The sequence below is a fragment of the Rhinolophus ferrumequinum genome, chromosome 2 (assembly GCF_004115265.2).
Source record: "Rhinolophus ferrumequinum isolate MPI-CBG mRhiFer1 chromosome 2, mRhiFer1_v1.p, whole genome shotgun sequence".
Taxonomy (NCBI): domain Eukaryota; kingdom Metazoa; phylum Chordata; class Mammalia; order Chiroptera; family Rhinolophidae; genus Rhinolophus; species Rhinolophus ferrumequinum.
Window position 1 is genome coordinate 100498223 of NC_046285.1, and position 19985 is coordinate 100518207.

Consider the following 19985-nt stretch of genomic DNA (forward strand, 5'->3'; position numbering starts at 1 on the left):
AAATCCTTTCACTCTATCTTTCAGGCTTAAAGAGAATACTGTCTTCTAATATGTTAACAAGCTACTAAGTATTATACCTAGGAATTGAAAATAGATCACCCATAGCTGCTTGTAAGAATGGATCCCAACAGAGGATGCCTCCTGATGGTGCTCTTTCTCCATAATAAATTTAATTTTTCAACAATTAGTAATTTTTCTATTGGTTTGAAACAATGAGTTATCCCGTCAGCCTGGCCAACAGACGGTTGTGGCATGTTCTGTAATTCTTAGTCCTTTTCTTAATTATTCAAGGGGCGGGTTGAATGAGATAGGCTTTCCTTCTGTTTGTTTGCATGGATGTTTCAAGCTGAAGGCTCCATGTCTGCTACGATGCAGTACCATTCCCCTTTTCTAGACAGTCTTATAGCTGAGACAAACATGCGAAGTCATTTAAGCCAAAATCTTATTTCAAACAGGAGGATACTGAGGCCAGGTCAGAGAGTTTAGTATAGACCATGTATAGATGTTATGGTATGGATGGAGAGGGGATTGGATGGACGGATGGACAGATGGATGGATGGATGGATGAGTACAAGATGAGGAATCAGAGGCTCTTCATTCTATTTCTGGTTTCGTCACTAACTTTCTTTTTAATCTAGGCAAATCATTTCATTTCTCTGGGGCCTCTTTCCTTAACCCATTACACAATTAGGCCTAAAGGCCCTCAGGTCTTGAGTAAGTTCTGGGGATGTAATGTACAGCCTGGTGACCACAGTTAACAGTATAGTGTCGTGTATTTGAAAGTTGCTAAAAGAGTAAATCATAAAAGTTCTTAACACACACACACACACACAAACTATAACTATGGGAGGTGATGGATGTGTTAACCGAACTTACTGTGCTAATCATCTCGCAATATATACATATATCACCTCATCATGCTGTAAACCTTAAACTTACATCTGTTATGCCAGTGGTATCTCAATAAAGCTAGAAAAACTCAACTTCATCTTTTTAAAAAAGTGACTGTCAGCAGAGCATCATCAAAAAAAAGTAGTTCCCAACTTGAGTCACGGCAGTCAAATAACAATAAGAAAACAGTGTTGGAACACAAACAAGAACACAAAAGTAGAATTCACAGTGGTAGACCCCTTTCTATTCACTTCACAGAATGAATAGAAAAGCTAGCATTACGCCAGTGACCCTGAGAGTCTTTGTGCTTGAGTTTTTTCTAGAAGTCCCTCTGAAATGTGAAAGTATCTGTCTGGGCCTACAACACCTCTTTATATAATACATATACTTAGTAATTTAATTTTTCCCTAGAACCCAAATTCCTTTTGGCAGGAAAGACTCCATAAAAAGGGGTACCTCTGCAGAGCAAATCCCTTCTGTCTGTTCAAAGCATCCTTCTCAATAATGACTGTTTTTCTTAAGTTATAAAACAGCAGGAAGCAGAGTAAACTGTATATACAGGCTGGCCATTACAAGCGCACATTTCCCCCCTCTGACTGCCAGTTCTTAGAGGTCACAGTGGCCACCATTTGTTTTCTGAAGCTCACCCACCTCTTAAGTTCTTTGACTGTTACAGTAAATACTGGCAATGGGGGAAAAACCGCCCTTTTTCATGCACAGGAGAAGAGCAGAAGTAGGGGGATATCAAGGGGTCACATGGTTTAAGCTTCTTCCTCCAGGCAGGTGGGCATGTCTATTTTTGAAGATAGAGATTCTGCAGCCTCCCCCAAGTGAGCCTTTCTAGAAGTTTAATTACCCACAAAGTCAATTTCCTTACATCACAACTGCCTGCGCCCCAACCTGCACCTTGCTATAATCTAAGCCTGCTTCCTCTTTGGTCCTCCATGGAGAGCCCAGGACACCTGCTCGCTGTTTCCATTGTGTTCAAAGCAGGGTCGCTGTTAGTATTTATTGTGCCACTCCTACTTTGGAAACCTACGAAGTGCTCACAGTTGTTCCTGGGTTTGGTTGTCACTGTGTGGTCCTGTGTGTGTGGCCTGCTTTTCAATCATAAATTGGCATCAGGGGATGTTACCAAGTCCCAGAGTTTCCTGAGTCTGGCCAGAAAAAGTGGACGGGAAACATAAGGTAAGATGTGGAGGGCAAATGGCAGCAAGGGGGCCGTGGGTGGAACACCACGTCCTGGGGGGCCGTTCCTGGTGGGGGGTGGTTTTCTGGTGGGGCATTGGGAAAGCTGAGGTGGCATGTGGGGTGGTTCTAGAAGGTAATGGACAAGCCACGGGGCTGTGGCCAGGACGGCAGGTAAGACCGCCACAAGCTGCGCTGATCACAGGATGACGTGTACATGTCATGCCCCAAAGGTGAACTCAGAGGCCCCACCGTCACCATGGAGACGAGAAGGTCCTCTGCAGGGCTGGGCCCTAGAATCAGCAGCCAGAGACACAGGCAGGGAGGCTGTGCGGGGGTCACTAACATCTCCCGAGTTCATGCTCTGTGCCAGGCACACAGCCTCGTCTCATTTAACCTCGTAAAGGAGCTTCCATTATTCGCTTCATTTTGCAGATGAGGAAACTGAGGTTCAGAGAGGCTCCATGACTTGCTGAAGGCTTCAGCGCCTGAACCAGAACTCCACTTGCTTGTCCCCAGAGCCCAAATACTTAACCACTTTGTTTTACAACCTGGCCTCCCTGCATCCCAACTTCTGGGAATAGCAGGAAGCCCTGTTTTTGAATCTCTTTCCCCTGAGAAGAGAGGATACTAATTTTCCATTGGGAACCTGATGTGGTTTGGAGGCGTACAGATGCTGGGTGGGGGCTCCCATCAGCTCCACAGATCTGGAACTGTAACCCAGCCTCCATCCCAGGGAAGGGTGTGGTTAGGAAAAGAGTGTTACTCTTGTGTTTACTCAAAGATAGTCATTAAGTCACCATGAAGACATCTCTCTGCAGACTAAACAACCCCACTCCTTTTTTAAAAAGCTTTCCTCATAGGAGGTATTTTTTTTTTTTTTTGGTACCATCTTTCTATATTTACTGGTTTCTCTTCAGGCACTCTTCTACCCTCCCATTCTCTATTTTAAACAATCCTGTAATAAGATTTTGATCTGTGCCACTGAAAGAAGATGGTCATTTTCATAGTTTTCATCTCCACCCTTAACAAATGAACAAAAGGACCGAATGGGTGGTAATTACTCCCTTGTGGTCCACTCTGACCCTCTGGCCTTTTTTGGCCACCCCTGTGCCTGCCCAGTCTTCCATTCATTGTTTGTTTCTAATCCTGTTGAACTTCACTGGTATTTGAGGGTCTAGTCCTTAGTCTCTTGCAGCCCCAGATGGTTCTAGCATGCACTGGAGTCAGCCTGATTTCCGCCTGCCTTCTAGGAGGATGCTTCCGAAAGGGCCCAGTGCTCAGGGACAGACTTTGAGGAGTGTGAGTGTCAATAATAAAATTTGTTCTCCCTGCAGGAGCCGGGCTTCCTCCTCTGGCAGTGGTTTTAGCCACATTTGAGAGCTGCCTCTTGAACCCAAAGATTCTGAGGTAGTGTCTCTGGTGCCGGCGTGTACCAAGCCAGGGGATATGCCAGCCCCGAGGGGGCGCACTTACTTCGAGGTTCTCGGGGTCCATCCACTGTGATTTTGATGGCTCTGTGGTAAGTGGCAACTTGCGGTGGGTTTGTGAAGACGGTGATGGTCAGAGTGAAGCTTTTCCCTGTTGCAAGACAGAGGAGAACACAAAAGAGTGAGCTGATGGCCCGACATGTCTGCTGAGTAACTGACCACTATGCTCTCCTGCTCTGAAACTGGAAAGGTGGCAGGACTTCAGCCCAAGTTCTTGGTTTTCCCAATACGCCCTGGAGTTTGGCTTGACTTAAATTCTGAAATGCACACCTATGGCGTTTGCGTAGATGTGACACATCACAGAGTTATACGGCTTTCGTTCCATCATCAATTAACAACGCAGGATCCAGAGAGATTTGCATTGGTTTTCTTTCAAGTCAAGACCCCAGGGGACATAGGATCAGATTGACAGCTATCCACTCTTTCCCCTCCCAATGTCTCCCCTTTTTATAAAGTTGGGGCAAAAAAGGAGTGCAAGAAACCATATCCATCTTCCCCTGTAACGTTGTTTGTACCTCCCAAGATTAGGAACGACTGAATTCCTACGTTTGAGGCTAGGCTAAATTAAAATTATTCTCTCTGAATTTCAAAAATACTAATTGCTGGCTGATATCAAGCATTATTTTTAAAGGTTAGATGTTATTAGAGACACTCATAGGATTGGCCAGACAAAATGTATAGTCAATACATGGACTTTAGGATATGTAACTGACAGACTGAGATTCAATAAATGCTATAAACACATATATGCACATGAATTTTCAGATAACACATGAATTTCCATCTAAACATTTTATTTATACTTATGAAATGTGAGCATATTTTCATTGTATATGTCTCATTCAATGCTTTTAACAACTCTTACAAAGTTATTTTTAAATTACTTAAAATATATATTTATAATTTATAATGTAATTACTAATATATAAATAATAAACATAAATATATTAATAATGTAATTATTAACATGCAAATATATTAATTCATTAAAACATTTTCTTCTTGGCCAAGTGGTTCAGTGGATGGACTCTGGGTTTAAATTCTGGCTAGGTGACCTTTGGCAAGGCACCAGACCTCTGTGCCTCAGTGCTCTTACCTGGAAGATGGGTACATATAACTTTTCCTACCTTATAGAATTTAGGGGGAGGTTAAATGAGTTAATATGAGTAAAACCGTTGAAACAGTATCCGATACATGGCATTCAAAGGTGTGTGTGTTATGCTCACTTTTACTATTTCTCTTCTCTAGTTCCCATTGTATCGTAACAAGATCCTAAGGTTGGACTAAGCATGATGTTCAGACCTACTACTTCAATATAACAGTTCTCCAATTAACTGACTTTCTCTTCTTAATCGGGTAGCAGGAAATGAAACCAAAAGGAAACGAAAACAAAATATGTCCACTCAGTCCCCTATCTGTTCCCCAAACGGTTTCAAAAATCAAATTGTCTCCCTTTTCCAAGTTAGAAAGAGCAGAATATGTTCAGCAGTCACACGTTTGGATACAAAAGAAGGCTGCAGACACCTGCTCAATGAAAATACAATCTTGGAGCACAAGAAGCCAGTGATTCCTAAACGTGGAAACCCCCACCAAACAATCTCCACGGAATTGTATTCTGTCTATGCCAAGTCTGTGGTAAGAACAATCCCAAGGGATGGTCTCAGGATGACACCGACTTTGTCCTGTGCGGCTTTACAACCAAGGTCATGGCTACCCTGTCTAACAGGTGGGGTGAGGGGCGCCGCCCGGGACAGCACGCTGGAGGAGCCCAGCACGCCCTGCACCCAAGTTCATGTTCCCCATCAGCTGGCTTTCTCTCCTGGAACCTGGAGAAGAATCCTTTTGGGCTTTAGAGATTTGTCATCTTTAGGACATCCTTCACATGTCACCAGGCAACAGCCCAGACTGTTTTCTACCCTGGCATCTAGTTGATGGGGAGGGATGGGCAGGAGAGGTGGCACCCAGGTGGCGCGAGGAGGGCGCAGTGAGACAAGCTTCCATGTTGACTGCCCATATTGCTGCTCAGTCTGGGGCTTTTTAAGAGCTGGTCAGAGGGGCAAAGGCAGCTGCTGCCCTGGGAGCAGCCCTGTCCCCATGTTCCTGTGATCATAACGGCCAGTCTGTCCCATCCTCATCAAGAGCCTACCAGAGTTATTACCTATGTCATCAATACTGAATGCCACAGCCAGCTTTTAGGATCTTCTCACTACCACGTCCCCTCCCATTGGTCCTCATCCTGCAGCCAGGCTCCTCTCCTCTGAGTCCGCTCACAAGCCATGGCATTTCTGACCCTCCTCACAGGCGGCGTGAGGGCTGCCGTACGCAGTGAGGCAAGCTGAGCCCTTCCTTCCCCGGCCCCTGCACCAGCCATCCAGGCCTCCTGACGCCACCCCTCCCCTCAGTCTTCCTGGCTTCAGAGTCGGGCACCAGTCACTCACCTTCCAGGTAGCTTCCTTGCCAACTACAGTTTGCTTTGTGCAATTTTGGAGCTGCCTCCTAAAGCATTCTTCACCTTTGATTGATAAGGATGTTGGATTGAATCGGGTTCGTAGCTATAAAAGCCTGAGAGCAGGGATCCTGTTCTATACCCACCATGTACCCTCACAGGAAGGTGGGAAAGGATGAGGGTGGGGGGGGGGGACTCAGGGCAGAGGGGTGACTGAAATGAAAACAAAAAGAAAAAAGGAAAAAGGACCCTGAAGATACAAGCAATGAATAATGACACTGCTGCAGTGATTGAGCAGGTCTGAGCGCATGCGTGCGAGAAAGAGAGAGAGAATGCGTGCACGTGTGCAGCACAAGCAGGGGTGGGGTGGGGGGAGCTCTACCTGTAAGAGAGTTAGATTTGAGTTCCTGTACAAATGATGTCACCTCTCCAGAGCTCAGTTTCCTGGTCTGCAAAATGAGGGGGTTCATGGGATCCCTACAATGTCACTTTCAGCTCTGATTTTATCTTCTGATGATGGGGCCCTTCTGGGTGTCCATCTCCTTGTGCAGGCATGTGTGCCTCTGTGTGTGTCCTCTGTCGCCTGCAACTTTTAGCATTTCAGAGATTCCACGATTAACACTGCATTAGTTTCCTGGGGCTACTCTAACAAATGACCATGGACCGTTAGCTTAAAACAACTGAAATGTATTGTCTCACAGTTCTGGAAACCCAAGTCCCCAGTCAAAGTGTCAGCAGGGCCACACCCCCTCTGAAGGCTCCAGGGAAGAATCCTCCCTTCCCGTCCTTGCCAGCCCAGCCCGGCTTCTGGTGGTTGCTGGCAGTCCTAGGCTTCCCTTGGCTTAGAAGCACCACTCCAGGCTCTGTTTCCATCTTCACGTGGCCTTCTCCCTCTGCGTCTCTCCTGTCTCCAAACCTCCCTCCTCTTATAAGGACACTGGTCACTGCATGGAGGGCCCACCCTAAGGTCCTGCAGGAGGACCTCACCTTAACTTGATTATACCTGCAAAGCCCCTATTTCTAAATAAGGTCACATTCTGAGGTCACTGGTGGAGATGAGTTTTTAGGGGACACCGTTATACCCAGTAAAAATATCAAACGTTACGCGAGTTCCAATCTTGGCCCCATGAGTGACACGTGCTCTGCAGGCGCCGTGCATTTCACCTAATAAAACGGCCCCACTCGTGTGGCAGCCCTCCTACAAGCATCCTATTCTTGATTTCCTAAATGACAACAAAGAATCATTGTCTTCATAATATTGGCATTTTGGGGTCTACAGAACTTACAACTTTTCAAACACATTCCCATATACTATTCCATTTGGTCCTCATTACATTCTCCTGAAACAAACAAGATAGATTTCATTGTCCTCAAGTAATAGGTAGCAAAGCCAAGGCTCAGAGAGGTTAAGTAATTTACTCAAAGTCACACAGCTCGGATATACAGCAAACCCCTGATCTCCCAGCTTTATGCTCACTGTTCTTCACATTATTGTCACAAGATCCTAAATCTCTGTTTGCAAACCCAGTGGCACCGGCACCAGGAATCTGAACTTGTGGTACTTTCCTCACGCTTTACCACTGCCAAAAAAAGGGAAATAGTCCCTGTAACCCTCATGTACCCAAACTGTATTTGACAGCGAACTGTAAGCCTGGATTACAATTCAAAAGCTGTGTCTTACTGCACTGAAGTCGGGCTCCTGGCAGTTGAGCGCTTAATGACGCCCCCTGGTTAACCACAGACTGGCCTACTTAATCGGAAGTGAAATTCAACCCAAGTGAATATTTGTGAAATCGTTGCTCACGATTAAAGTTCTATTATTTTGTGCCCATTATTTTATGTGCAGTCACCAGAAGTATCTGTCCGGCAAAAGCTACGAGATGGGGCACTTTGGCCAGAGCAAGGTGGTTCATCACCACGAAGGTAGAGACGTTCTGGTAGCTTGCCTCGCAAGTGGCTCGTTTATAGCTTTGACCAGGACGTCTGCCTGTTGCCCCACAGACAGAGGTAATAAGTGACGACATTTTGCTCACAGGTGTGTGTGACATTTTTTCACTCTGGGGAAAACTCTGCCTTCCACTTCCTTGCATTCTTCTGACCAGACCTGGCACTGAACTTGACAGTTGGGGACAGTCAGCCAGGGGGCACATGTGACTGATGCTCTGAGGTCCAGGATCCGCTGCCCTCTGCCCCCGTCATGCCCCAGCCCATACCTGCTGAGACACATCCCTTCTTGGCCAGCACCTGCAGACGTAGTAGCTGTACCCTGGAGCACACATGTTATTAGCCAAATTCTCTCGTTCAAATGACCTATGGGCCTGGTATTTTAAGTGTGTGGGTGTGGAGAGTGAAAGGCTCTCAAGTGTTTTTCTCAGCAAGCTGTAGCCAGACTAGGAAGAAGGCAGGGGAGAGGAGAAGAGAACAGATCGGCTACATAACCTCCCCGCTTCTCCCCACAGACCCAAATCAGCTCTGCAGGACCAAATGTAAGGGTGGGAGGCGGGGCTGCCGGAGCGAGAACTGATATTCGCCTTGGAGCCTGAAACAAATTCTTGCCCGGAGAAGCCCCAGCACTCCCCGCAGTCCTGGCTTTGGCCCCATGAGACCTTGGCCTGTGCACAGATGACCCCGGTGTGCTGCTGAAAGGTTTCAGCTCTTGGCTCCCGAGGGGCCCAGCCGCAGGGTCACAGGGGCCCTGCATGGGGAGTCACAGTGAAGGCAGCTAAGAAAAGGGGGAACTGAGACCTTCTTTCACCCTCGGTTCTGGCCGGTGCGTGGGCTCCAGGAGTACTATTTAGAAGCACAAACCTTAGGACTGAGTAAGAAGGTGGGAAGGAACAGCCAGGGGGAGAAGGGGTATTATGACTTATACTTGGAAGCCGCAAAAGACAAGCAATTGACTCTACAATCTCAAGGAAATGCAGAGGGTGCTAGGTGACAGTGGATCCTCAATCTGACCTGCCTGTGTTCAAATCCCAGCTCTACCACTTGCTAGCTGTGTGGCCTTGGGCAAGCTACTTAACCTCTCTGGGGCCTCAGCTTTGTTATCTGTGAAATGGGGGTAATGACAATTCTTCCATCTCATGGTGTTGTTGTGCAAGTTAAATGAAATCGTGAATTGGCAAATGCCTGTTTAATTATCATTAAAGATGTGATAAACATGATTCCACAAAGAGCAGAGCCCAGGGCAATCCCATGAGGAGGGGCTGGCGACCATGCACTGAGGTTTGATGTTGGCAGGGGAGGCGTGTGGTAGTGTTTTGCAGGGCGGTGGAATGGGGCCCGAAGACCCAACAGGAAAACGACACCTTCTACTCGAACTTGAAGTTCAAGTTCACTCCTGCCCCGCCAGCTGGCAACCTTTATAAGGCACAACTGTGACTGGCTGATTGGCTTTTGAAACCAGCCAGGCCAAATGCTCCCCACTGGAGCATGTGGCGTCCCCTTCAACGCCAGTTTGTTCATCCAAATGCCACGGCCAAATACTAACTGCTTTATTTAGTTGGGAAGAGGGACACAGGGCAAGTGTTCCCAGACACTTGCTGCCGTGACACACTCACCAAGGTGAGACAGCCAGGAGGCCTCAGGTCTGTACTTTGATAGTCTCCACGTCTCGGGGCCCCGGGGCTGGCACACTCCTGCCGCCACTGTGGTCTCATAAAGCCACGGCTGGTCACTGCTGTACCGCACGGCCCCACACACCCACTTCCTCACCACATCTGGGAAGTGGCTAAGCCTCAGGATTTCTGCAAATGTCCACACTGCTCTCAAAAGGGACGAGGGTGAGGAGAGGCATAGAAGGCGAAAGGTACTCGAAATCATTTCTTGACCAGGAATGGAGTAACACACTTAGAAGTCCATGCCCATGGCAGTGTCCTCCATGCCAGTGTGTGTGAGGGGCGAGCCTCTCACTCCTGTGCGGCTGTAATTGTCCCTCCTGAGGTCTGGTTCCTGGATCGCCAACTGCCTTCACAGTGGCTCCATGGCCACTGGGCTCTCTTTCTGTCACTCTCTTCTGTGTAGGTTTGGATCCCTGGGTCACCTTCTCCTTTTCGGGGCTGCTTCTGTGGGATGTGAAACTTGCCCTTTGTCACGCAAGAGAAGTCTGTACTCACGGTGGATCACCTGCTGACGGGGTCACATTGCTTAGGGACCTCAATCTTACCATTTTTCACTCACTCGTGCATCTCTGCAGGAAAATAGTGGTGCTCACAAACTTTTAAACACCCAACGAAGTGAGGAAGGAAGTGTCAATGAAAAAAAAAAAAACTGCAGCTTTTGAAAACTAAGAAAGCCAGGGAAGGCTCAAATTTTGCTCTTTGCAAATTCTGGAAATCCCAAAAGATTCTGAAATGTTGCAGGGAGGTTTCTCCTTCTACCACGTAAATTGTGCCAGGTCTAATTTTGATCACGGATAGCTAAGTATTAAAACTGACGCACCCTCAGATTCCAGGAGAAGTCTGAATTTGGGGTATTTTTCACAAAGTATTTTTCATTTATATTTCTCACTTTTCCACTGGAACAATCTAACAGCCAAACTTCATGCTTTCGTTCCTCATCCATTTCCTTACCCAAACATTTACCACTATTTTTGACAGTGGAGCTGTATAATTATTTATTTGGGGATTTCTGAATAGGGTACAAAGCCCTCAAGTTGCACGGAATTTCCTGGTTTCTCTAAATTGAAATTAAAATGTCAGCGCATATCCACTTGTGTGCAAAGTGTGCCTGTGTTTGCACATGTCTTTATCCAGTTGCACCTGCTTCCATGTGGGCAAAATAAGATGGGAGGCCCAAGCTATTGGCACAAGGGCGACCCCTAAAAGTCGACTGAAGGTCAGGTGCTTAAATACAGAACTCAGTTTTCCATAAAAGCAGCATTTGTTTGGAATGATCGATCGTTTGAAAAACAGCTGTCTTCCTTAGAGAAAGCCCAAAACATGCAAAGTGTTTTCTTTGGGGATGTTCTATGAGTTAATTGAGCACCGGGAGAGTGTCTTATTACTCTTCGCATCTTCTGTTCCGAGGCAATAAAAAATGTTTGATAAATGGATCTGTGATTTATTCTACAAACTTTCCATTCCGCAGCTGTTCCTTAAGATGTCTGATTTCATGTTGAAAGCATGGCTTTCCTCTCTCATGGCACAGGTGTGAGCTCAGCTTTACAAGAGGAATAGGTGGGCCAGCCGTTCTCTTCTAGAGGAGTATTTACTGAACCCAAAGAACCATGATGCTCCATATGATTTTGTATTTAATTTCCCCAGATTTCACGGTTCCTTTTTTTTTTTTTTTTTTGTATCACAGGACCTGAGTATCTTGGTTGAGGAACTGAATTCTAATCCTTTTAGTGCAAGCACCCCCACAAACCTGAATCCAAATCTTTTTAAGGCCAAGGTCATGCCTGCTGCCCTGAACTTTCATTTGGAGAGTCCCCTGCTTTGTGCACCCAAATCCCCCAGTCTCCGCCTGTCAGATAAGGGCCACACAGGACAGGTGACCAAAGTCACCTCCCGGGCCTGACCTAGTCCTAGCCCTGACTTGTGCCCACAGTCCTGTGCCCCAAACACACACCCAACGCCATGTGGCTCTGCAGCACAGAGGCCTGAAGGATGGAGATTTTGAAGGGAAGGCAGCTTGGGGTCCTCAGAGCCTATTCACAAGCTTTCACCCCCCGCGGCAGCCACTGCAGGAGGCAGAGAGCGCAGGTGGAGCTGGGGGCTAAGCGGGAAGAAGAGGGAAGGTCAAGACAAGGCTGGGCTGTGGTAGGCAGGGCCTGGTGGGAGCTGACTTCCACGTGCAGTGACATTTACCAAAAATAAGGTGTTTGCAAACTGGAGATGCACGTGTCTGAGGCCGCCAGACGGGGCAATGGGAGTTTCCATCCTTGGATCAGGTTCTAAGCCCCCCAAGCACCTTCCAAGCACGTTTTCCATTCTTCAATTTGTAATCTGAGTCTCGTTCTACCACTTTTACCCAGTCAATTTCCTGCTTAAAGCCTGTTGGCAGCTATCCATTTCACTAGGACCAGAACAAACTCCGTGCGTGGATGTCCAGGCCCTTACCAGCTCTCTCTCAGCAGGCAAGGTGCACCTCCCCACTCCGTCTTCTCTGCCTGGACACTCTTCTGCATGCCTTCACCTGAACAGCCTCCTCGACACCCAGAAGTGTCTCAGCCGAGATGACAATTTATCCAGGAAGACCCCTAACCTCTTCACTAGGTTCTGCACCACCACTCAGGAGCAACCTTCACCGTGGTGCTGACCAGTCAGAGCAGTGATGGCCGGCGTCACTGTCAACCCCTCACTAGCTCTTGAAGGCTGTGGCTTCTCTTTGGCTGGACTTTGTCTCTCTAATGCCTGGCACATGATAGGTGCACAATGCGTATCTGATAAATGAATGAAATGCCCTCCTTAAATGACCTCTGGAGGTGGGCCACAATTATAATAAAATAGCAATGGACACTACACTTCCTGATCGAAAAGGGTCCAAAGCCTGTGAGAGACTCATCAATGAACACAGAGAACGCAGGATCCATCACGTGATCAATGCCCAGCAAACATCTGGCAGGATCATATTATTATTATTATTCATGGGTTTATATATGAATATTTATGAAATTCCTACTGTGTCTTAGCCATTCTCATTGCACAAGCTTCCTAGTAGGGTAAAGGAATATAAATTCCTTGCCATCGAGGAGCTGACAATGGAAAATGTGCCGTTCCTAACTTTTTGATTCCGTGAGATGTGTGCTAACTCCGGCCTGCTCTTTTCCCTCCTCCCTCAACGATTCTAGCTGTAGAAGGAAGAACAATGTAGAGGGAAGTCACATCTCTTCTTCCTAAGTCTCGTTACCTACACCTCATCTCGTTAGAATCATCCTGACAACCTAGCAAGGTGTATATGAAAGGCACTGTCATACCTATTGTACAGATGAGCAGACTGAGGCCAGCACATCTTCGTGAGCCAGTCTTGCAAGCATGCCCAGTTCTCATGCTATGCCACACTACCTTCCAAAGACCCACAGAGTCATCACAAATAGACGTGTGTGTGTGTTTCTATGTTATTACGAATCAGAGGAATATCAAATGGAACACAATGGCTCTACTGTAATCTGGGCCCATGGATTTGGACAGAATGCAAGATAATAGTGTAGTCAGATACCTCTCCAAATAACAGCCAAATCAATCAATGCTCTGTTTATATGTAGCCAAGAAAAGAAAAACGTGCATGGACGTTCACTTGCAGTTTCTGAAAATGCTGAGATAGCACCTTGAGAAGGCTTCCCAGGGAGCAGCCAGGCTATCCTGACGTGCGGTCCAAGGAGAGCTGCCGTGGCACCTCTATAAACCTCCCTAAACTTGGGTGGAGTCGGCAATTACCTCGGGAGGAATGTGACGCTGCTGGGTGCCAGCCTGCGGACCCAGCAGCAGGACAAGGGGATTACTGGGCTTCATTGTGAAAACGCAGTGTTTATTGTTAAAATACGATCGGGAATTAAGGGGCATGTATGAATCATAAATATTTGCATGCCACTAATGTTTGGACAAAAGAGTTGGAAGGGCTAAGTTGGGAGAACTTCTTTTCCCATGAAAAGCAATGCTTCGAATTACAATGCATATTTGATTTCGTCTCTTCCATTGCTAATCTGAAATCTCAGTGCCCATTGCGTATAACCCTTTCACAACCTGAGGACTCTGTGGGGTTGAAGAAGAAGGATAAGGGTTGATGTGCTCTCTGGAAAACTCATCAATTTGGATACACTAAAAAGCAGGTCCCCGTTGTTGTTTGTCACAGGCTCACGGAGTTTCCATCGTCTGCTCTGTGGAGTTAGTGTCACTGACCACACAAAGGAATAATACCTAAAGTATATCTTAGCTCAGGTACTCCACCTGCCCAGTCCCATGGACAAAGGTAGAACTGGTCTCAGACAGGTCAAGTAACTTGCCCAGGGACACACAGCTCTAAGCCAGTGTTCTCAACCAGGGATGATGCCTCCCCCTCCACAGGAGACATTTGGCAATGTCTGTGGACATTTCTGATTCTCATGACTGAGGAGGTGGATGGCAGTGGCGATGGGGTAGAGCCCAGGGATGCTGCTACTATCCAAAGATGGCCCCACAACAAAGAATAATCAGCCCTGAGTGTTGAGAGCGCCTGGGTGGGCACCGTCCTCTCAGTGGAGAAGCCAGTGAAGGCCGTGCACTAACCACTAAGCCATACTGCCTGGGGCAGTCACTCACTGGAAGGTAGCTGAGGAGTCCCTGCTCTGTGTCGGGCACTGATCCGGTTACTGATGAGACCATAGGGTGCTTTTCAAGTCAAGGGCTGGTCTTTCGCGTTTTGAAAATTCTTGGGAGCCCGCCTCTTGGGGTGGGGGTGGGGGTGCCTTGGGGCACATCTTCATGTCTTTGCCATGGAGCCTGGTCTCAGTTACCACCGCTGTGTACTTGTGCAAGCCACAGCTGTTCACCAAGCACATGTAGGGGCGACACGTGGGCTCTGAACTCCCACTTGCATAGTTAACTCTTACTAGTCTCACATGATTTCATATGTAACCTCTTTCCATGCCAAATCTGGGAGCTGGTTGCTTTACTGCGGGGAGCTTCAAGGAAGCAAATGTCCACTTGAGGCAAGAAGGTTAGGAGTGAGGGTCTCCGTGCAGCACACAACCGAGCAAAAACGAGAGGAAGCAGTCACTGCCAAGCTTATTCAAGGAATTCAACCTGCAGCTGACACCACCTTCAGGCAGTGAGACCGTCCAGGGGACTCTTTTTTCAAACTTTTTTTTTTCAAGCCATCCTTCCATGAATCTCAGTATGGAAAACAGGTGATGGCAGAACTAACATGTTGGGGCAGGCGGGAGAACGCTGCAGGAGAACCCAGCCATGTCTGCCTGTGCTACCTGCGAATCCAGCCAGACTCAGGGCTGCCTCCTACATGGCCGGCGAATCAGGCCTGTCGGTCCCTTCCCCTCTCCTGTCATGCGTTCCCTCCATCTTTATTTCAGGTGTGTGACCAAGAGCCCTTTCTGGCATTTGTCAATGATTCATACCAGGACCTTGTTGTAAGTCCTTTTTAGTTCGAGGGAACACTGTCCACAGCCTCAGTCCATGTTCCTGGACCCGTGGACCTATGGGCCTTCCACTGAAGCTTTGGGCACAGGTGGGGTGAGGCACTGAGCATGGAGAAGCTACCAGTGCACTTTTACTCTGTCTGATGGTCCCTGTGTGCCCACACCTCTGCCGCATTCCCGACGGAGTGGCTGCAGTGGGAAAGTCTTCCAGGAAGAGCGACCCCTGCTGTGGAGCCCACGCCACTCGCAGCCTTTCCTTCCGGCCGCCACACATCCCCCACAGGGATGCCCAGAGATGGTGCAATTCCATGCACACAGACCATGGGTATGTTTTCATATTTAAAAAAAGACGTTAATATGCAGGGATGCTTTCTAATTTTATTTTTTACTGCGTGTGAACTTTTTAATATGTTTGCCATAAATTCTGTCGACAGGCAGACAACGTTAGGGAAGAAAGGGAAAGGAGATCGTTTACAACTTATTGTGTTGAATGTGGAGCTAGATCAGGGTTTCCCGATGTTGGCCTGGCTGACCTTTTGGATTGGGTAGGTCTCTGTGGTGGGGACTGTCCTGTGCACTGTAGGATTGTAGCAGCAGCCCTGGCCTCCACCCACGAGATGCCAAAAGTACTCCCAAGCACCCATTACGACAACCGAAAGTGTCTGCAGATATCGCTAAGTGTCCTCTGGGGGTCAAACTCACCCCAGTTGGGAAACACAGAATGACGCCACCATCAAAATGATAAGCCCTATGCTGTATACCTGAAACCGATATAATAGTGGCTGCCAATTATGATTGAAATTTTTTAAAAAATGGATAAACATATGGATCGGCAAGATACTCACCACACCTGCCCTGAGGTTTGAAATAGGATGATGAAGGTACAACATCTGGAAAGACCCAGTGTCATAGGTAGCAGAGAGAGACACACTATTTAGAAGAGGCAGACAAAGCCTTATGATGATGATTTTAGACGTAGCCTCATTAATTATGATAGGTAAATAGATAGATACATAGACACAGACTGTACTCCATACAATGGTTTCAAATATAATAAAGGGAAAACACTCTGCTAAAACCCCCAACCCAATGCCTTGTGTAAACTGGAGATTTTCCACCTCCAAACAGGCCCATCCCTGCCTCTTGCCTTGTCTGCTGAGATCTGAGAAGCCCACAGCTCACGACTGTGCTCAGACGCCCGCCCGTGATCCTGTGCCGTTGTTTTGTTTGAGCCAAGGAAAGGCTCCTTTGTTTGCATAAAGTGACTCAGTGAGGGCCACACACGGCTTGTGAGGTGCTGGCCAGCCTCCCATTAGCCAGACCCAGGAGTTTCCTCAAATCAGGAGGCTGGGGTGGGCGGTGGGGATGGAGGATGTGGGGGGCAGGGGCAGAGGGGGTATAGACCTTCAGTTTGTGCTCCCATACATTCTTCATGACAGTCCTAAATCTCAGGGTAAAAGCAGGAATTAATCTAAGTTGCAAAATAGACAGGAAATTTACCGACAACTTCTTGGAGAAAAACGCAGTGTAAGGGGCTCCTAGATGAACGCTCCCTCACCAAGGAAGTCAGAGGACACGCACTGGAATCCAGCAACAGAAGGGCCTTGAGCTTCTCGAAGGAGGTTGAGGCGGATCCCTGTATGACTTAGGGGTCCTCAACTTCCTCGTTGAGAACGTTCAGGGATATAACATGGAATTCCTAAATTGGATATGCCGCCCGAAATGGACTAATAGAGACCAGGCAACGTGCTGGGGTCCCAAGTCAGGGCAGTGCCAAAGGAACAGAAGCACAGCTCCATGGTCAGTGCAGACCGAAATACATCTCTGTGGAAGGCGGGACTCACGTCTCAACCCATGGAGGAGGACAGACATCGCCTGACGTCCACTAATGCATATTTATAAATATAAAAATCTTGACAAGCAGCAATGCGCTCCCTACACCTCACGAGTGAGCTGATAAAACTGGCACAGTTGAAAGTATTCCGGGCTGCTCATTATGACGTCCACATTGCTCACTCACTAACTTCTGTTAATTGCTTTATTTGGGCTTCAGATAAGATGTTATGAGCATGGGTTTTGTTCTGAAAGACAGTACGGTCCAAGAAGTCACCTCACGGACACACGGACACACGGACACACACACACACACGAACCCTGCCGGTTGAAAGTCCAACAGATCCTTCAAAACCACATAACCTCTCCATATTGACAGGACACGGTTATTCAGAAACATCCCTTTACCGCTTTGAACTTGTTTTACAATCAGCAGCAGAAAGAAAACAGTCATCAGACAGGACACTGTCTCTCTTTTCAACAAGTAATTTTTCCTTAAAAAGAAAAGGAAAAAAGAAACACAGACTATGTTCTTCCATAACCAGTCTTCTCCACCCTCTCTTGCCCCTCGCCAACCAGCACAAAAAGAAAATACAAAACTGATTTATTAGAACCAGAGCAGCCTTGCGGCCGTTGGCCCGATCACTGTTTATGTCTATAATGCTTGCTGCTGAAACAGGAAGCTCTAAAAATCACTCAACCATTATTTCTCTCGGAGACACTTTCTGATTGATAGTCTTCTGTCCCCACCAAAAAAGAACTGCCTCGACCCAACGCAAGCCGGCTGGCGAGGAAGGGGTGGCGGGTGGGTGGGTGGAGAGAGAAGTCTAGCTTCTGCCCATCGACTCTAAAATAATGTTCATACAAATAACCTCAATTTTAAAAAGCTGTCTGACACTCTCTTCGAGGCCTGGCACTTCATAAAATCAGCAAGAAAACCATGAAGGGATAAAGTATAAAACTGTGCTCCAGGCTCAAGCAGTTTTCAAGAATGCTTTTGTCTCTGGTCCCCTCCCTAGGCACAAAGGGGACAGGCACTGCTGGTGGTGGTGGCTGGGGGTGGGGAGCAACTGGCTTTAAGAAAGTGTTGTTACTCTTTTATTGGCAAATGTAAAACAGAAGGAGAAACCTGATCTGTAAAGATGGCTTCTACATCAGATCATGGATACTAGCTTTCGATCTGCCATCTAAAAGAATTATTTGCTAGGGCTGCCTGAGGCTGGGTGTATCAGAGCCTGGGTCTTTTTCCATTCATATTTGTCCACACTGAAGTCTCAAAAACAGATTTCAGTATATACATATTATTTTAAAGTACAGATCAATCACAACAGAAAAAGAAAGGGGTGGTGGTGGAAACGAGAGAGTTGATTTTAATAGCAGTTATGTTTTTCCTTGCGTTCTCTCCAGGAGATCTGATTCCCAGCTTATCATCTTGTACGTTATTCATGAAACAATCTGGGGTTGTCAGATGAATTTTTCCTTCCCTTATTATGTGAGTCTGTGATGGAATAGAGAATGACTTGGATCCTATGATAATACTGTGAGTCATTCAGACCATTTCTCAGTAATAACTCCATAAAGACATGTCTCTTTTCGTTTGGAATACCAGCACAGTTTATCCTTTTCTAAATGTACCTTCTCTTCATCTCAGCCAGTCTTTCACTCATCTGCAGGGCAACTTCCCCATACAGTTCCCCAAATAATGTAAAATAACTTAAGAATGAAAATGCCTTAAGTAAGAAACATTACACAAATATGCAGTAACCCAGATTGTGACGGGTAAATATTATGTCTGGGATGACATCCGCAGCAAGAACATAATGAAGGAATTTCACTTTATGAAAGCGTTGGGAAAGCGTACTATTTTGAAAGTGGGCAAGATTAAAGTTGCCAGGGAGGTCAACATAAACACAGATTCCACCAAGAAATTAAACCCCGTCCTAGCTACCCGAAGGACACGTGGCGTCCCTGGGCTGGAATCCGCACTGCAGCTCTGCAGCCAGGGGCCCAGGAAGTGACTAGAGAAGAGGTTTCTCTCTCAATGACAAAAATAGGCCCTCTTCCTTTGCAAGGGACTCCATGCATGCACATCTGGTGGTCTTTCGACAGTCTGAACTAGCAGTTTGAATGGGATCTACTTTCCAAAATATACCAACCAGATCTTGGCCATAATAAAGCGAGGGGTAACCCACACAGCACAGACTACAAAAATAATGTCTACCTCACTTGTTCCCTTATTTATGCATTTTCCAGTTATCTACAACATGCAACACAGCAGCAGGCTGGCGTTCCACGGTCAAGGCAAAGTTCCAAATTCACAGGTTCTTGGCTTGGGGGTCCATGGACCCCCCCCCCCAGAAGGTCCATCAATGAGCTTCAGCACCCCTGGAATCTGAAGCTGTACATCAACCTGTGTGTTTAACTGCACACGTGCATTATTTTTCCCCTTGGGAGAAGGCTTCCCAAGGATTTTTCAAAATGATCTGTGATGCTCCCAAAAGACTGAAAATCATATTCGTAGAAAACTTAGAAGGACATGTGCAGTGGATTCTCTTCCCTTATTCACGATATGGTTGATGATACCGTCTGGTAGATTTCCTCTTTGGTTCTAAAATGAATTAACTAAAGCCGTACTCCCTGATTGATCAATCCCTTTCCCACTGATTAAGTACACTAACAGGGACGGAAGCATTCATAGATCTCACTGCTAAAATTTCTTAAATGCCACTCAGCTGCAGCCACGATATACTTTCTTGCAACTGAAAAATGCCAGTAGCACCTGCCTCAACTGCTAATATAAACCACATGTAAACTGCTAATGAACTTCGCCAAAGAGAATTCCTTTTGATCCTGAACTTCCATTTTCTGGAGGTAGGAGAGGGTCCCCAAACATGGGGTTAAGTGTGAGTGGTTCTGAACAACAGCCTGTGTGCTCAGCACAACCTCTCTTCTCCTGGGAGGGGCTATCCGTCCTTCCATTGTAAAGAAGCGGTCACTGGACAAGGAGACCCCGAATCAAAGGGAGAAAATGCCAAGGGTTAGATATACCCTGAACAAGATTTAA

The 19985-nt window shown here is 46.9% G+C and overlaps 1 protein-coding gene across 2 annotated transcripts in view; it reads right to left on the minus strand.

The window, feature by feature from the left end:
- The window catches only part of RUNX1 (RUNX family transcription factor 1), a 228970-nt gene that overhangs the window by 55113 nt on the left and 153872 nt on the right, over positions 1-19985 (minus strand). For both annotated transcript variants that reach the window (XM_033127971.1, XM_033127961.1), the window contains exon 6: positions 3556-3660. In XM_033127971.1, the coding sequence (XP_032983862.1) occupies positions 3556-3660 (105 nt within the window). The remainder of the gene's footprint in view (positions 1-3555; positions 3661-19985) is intronic.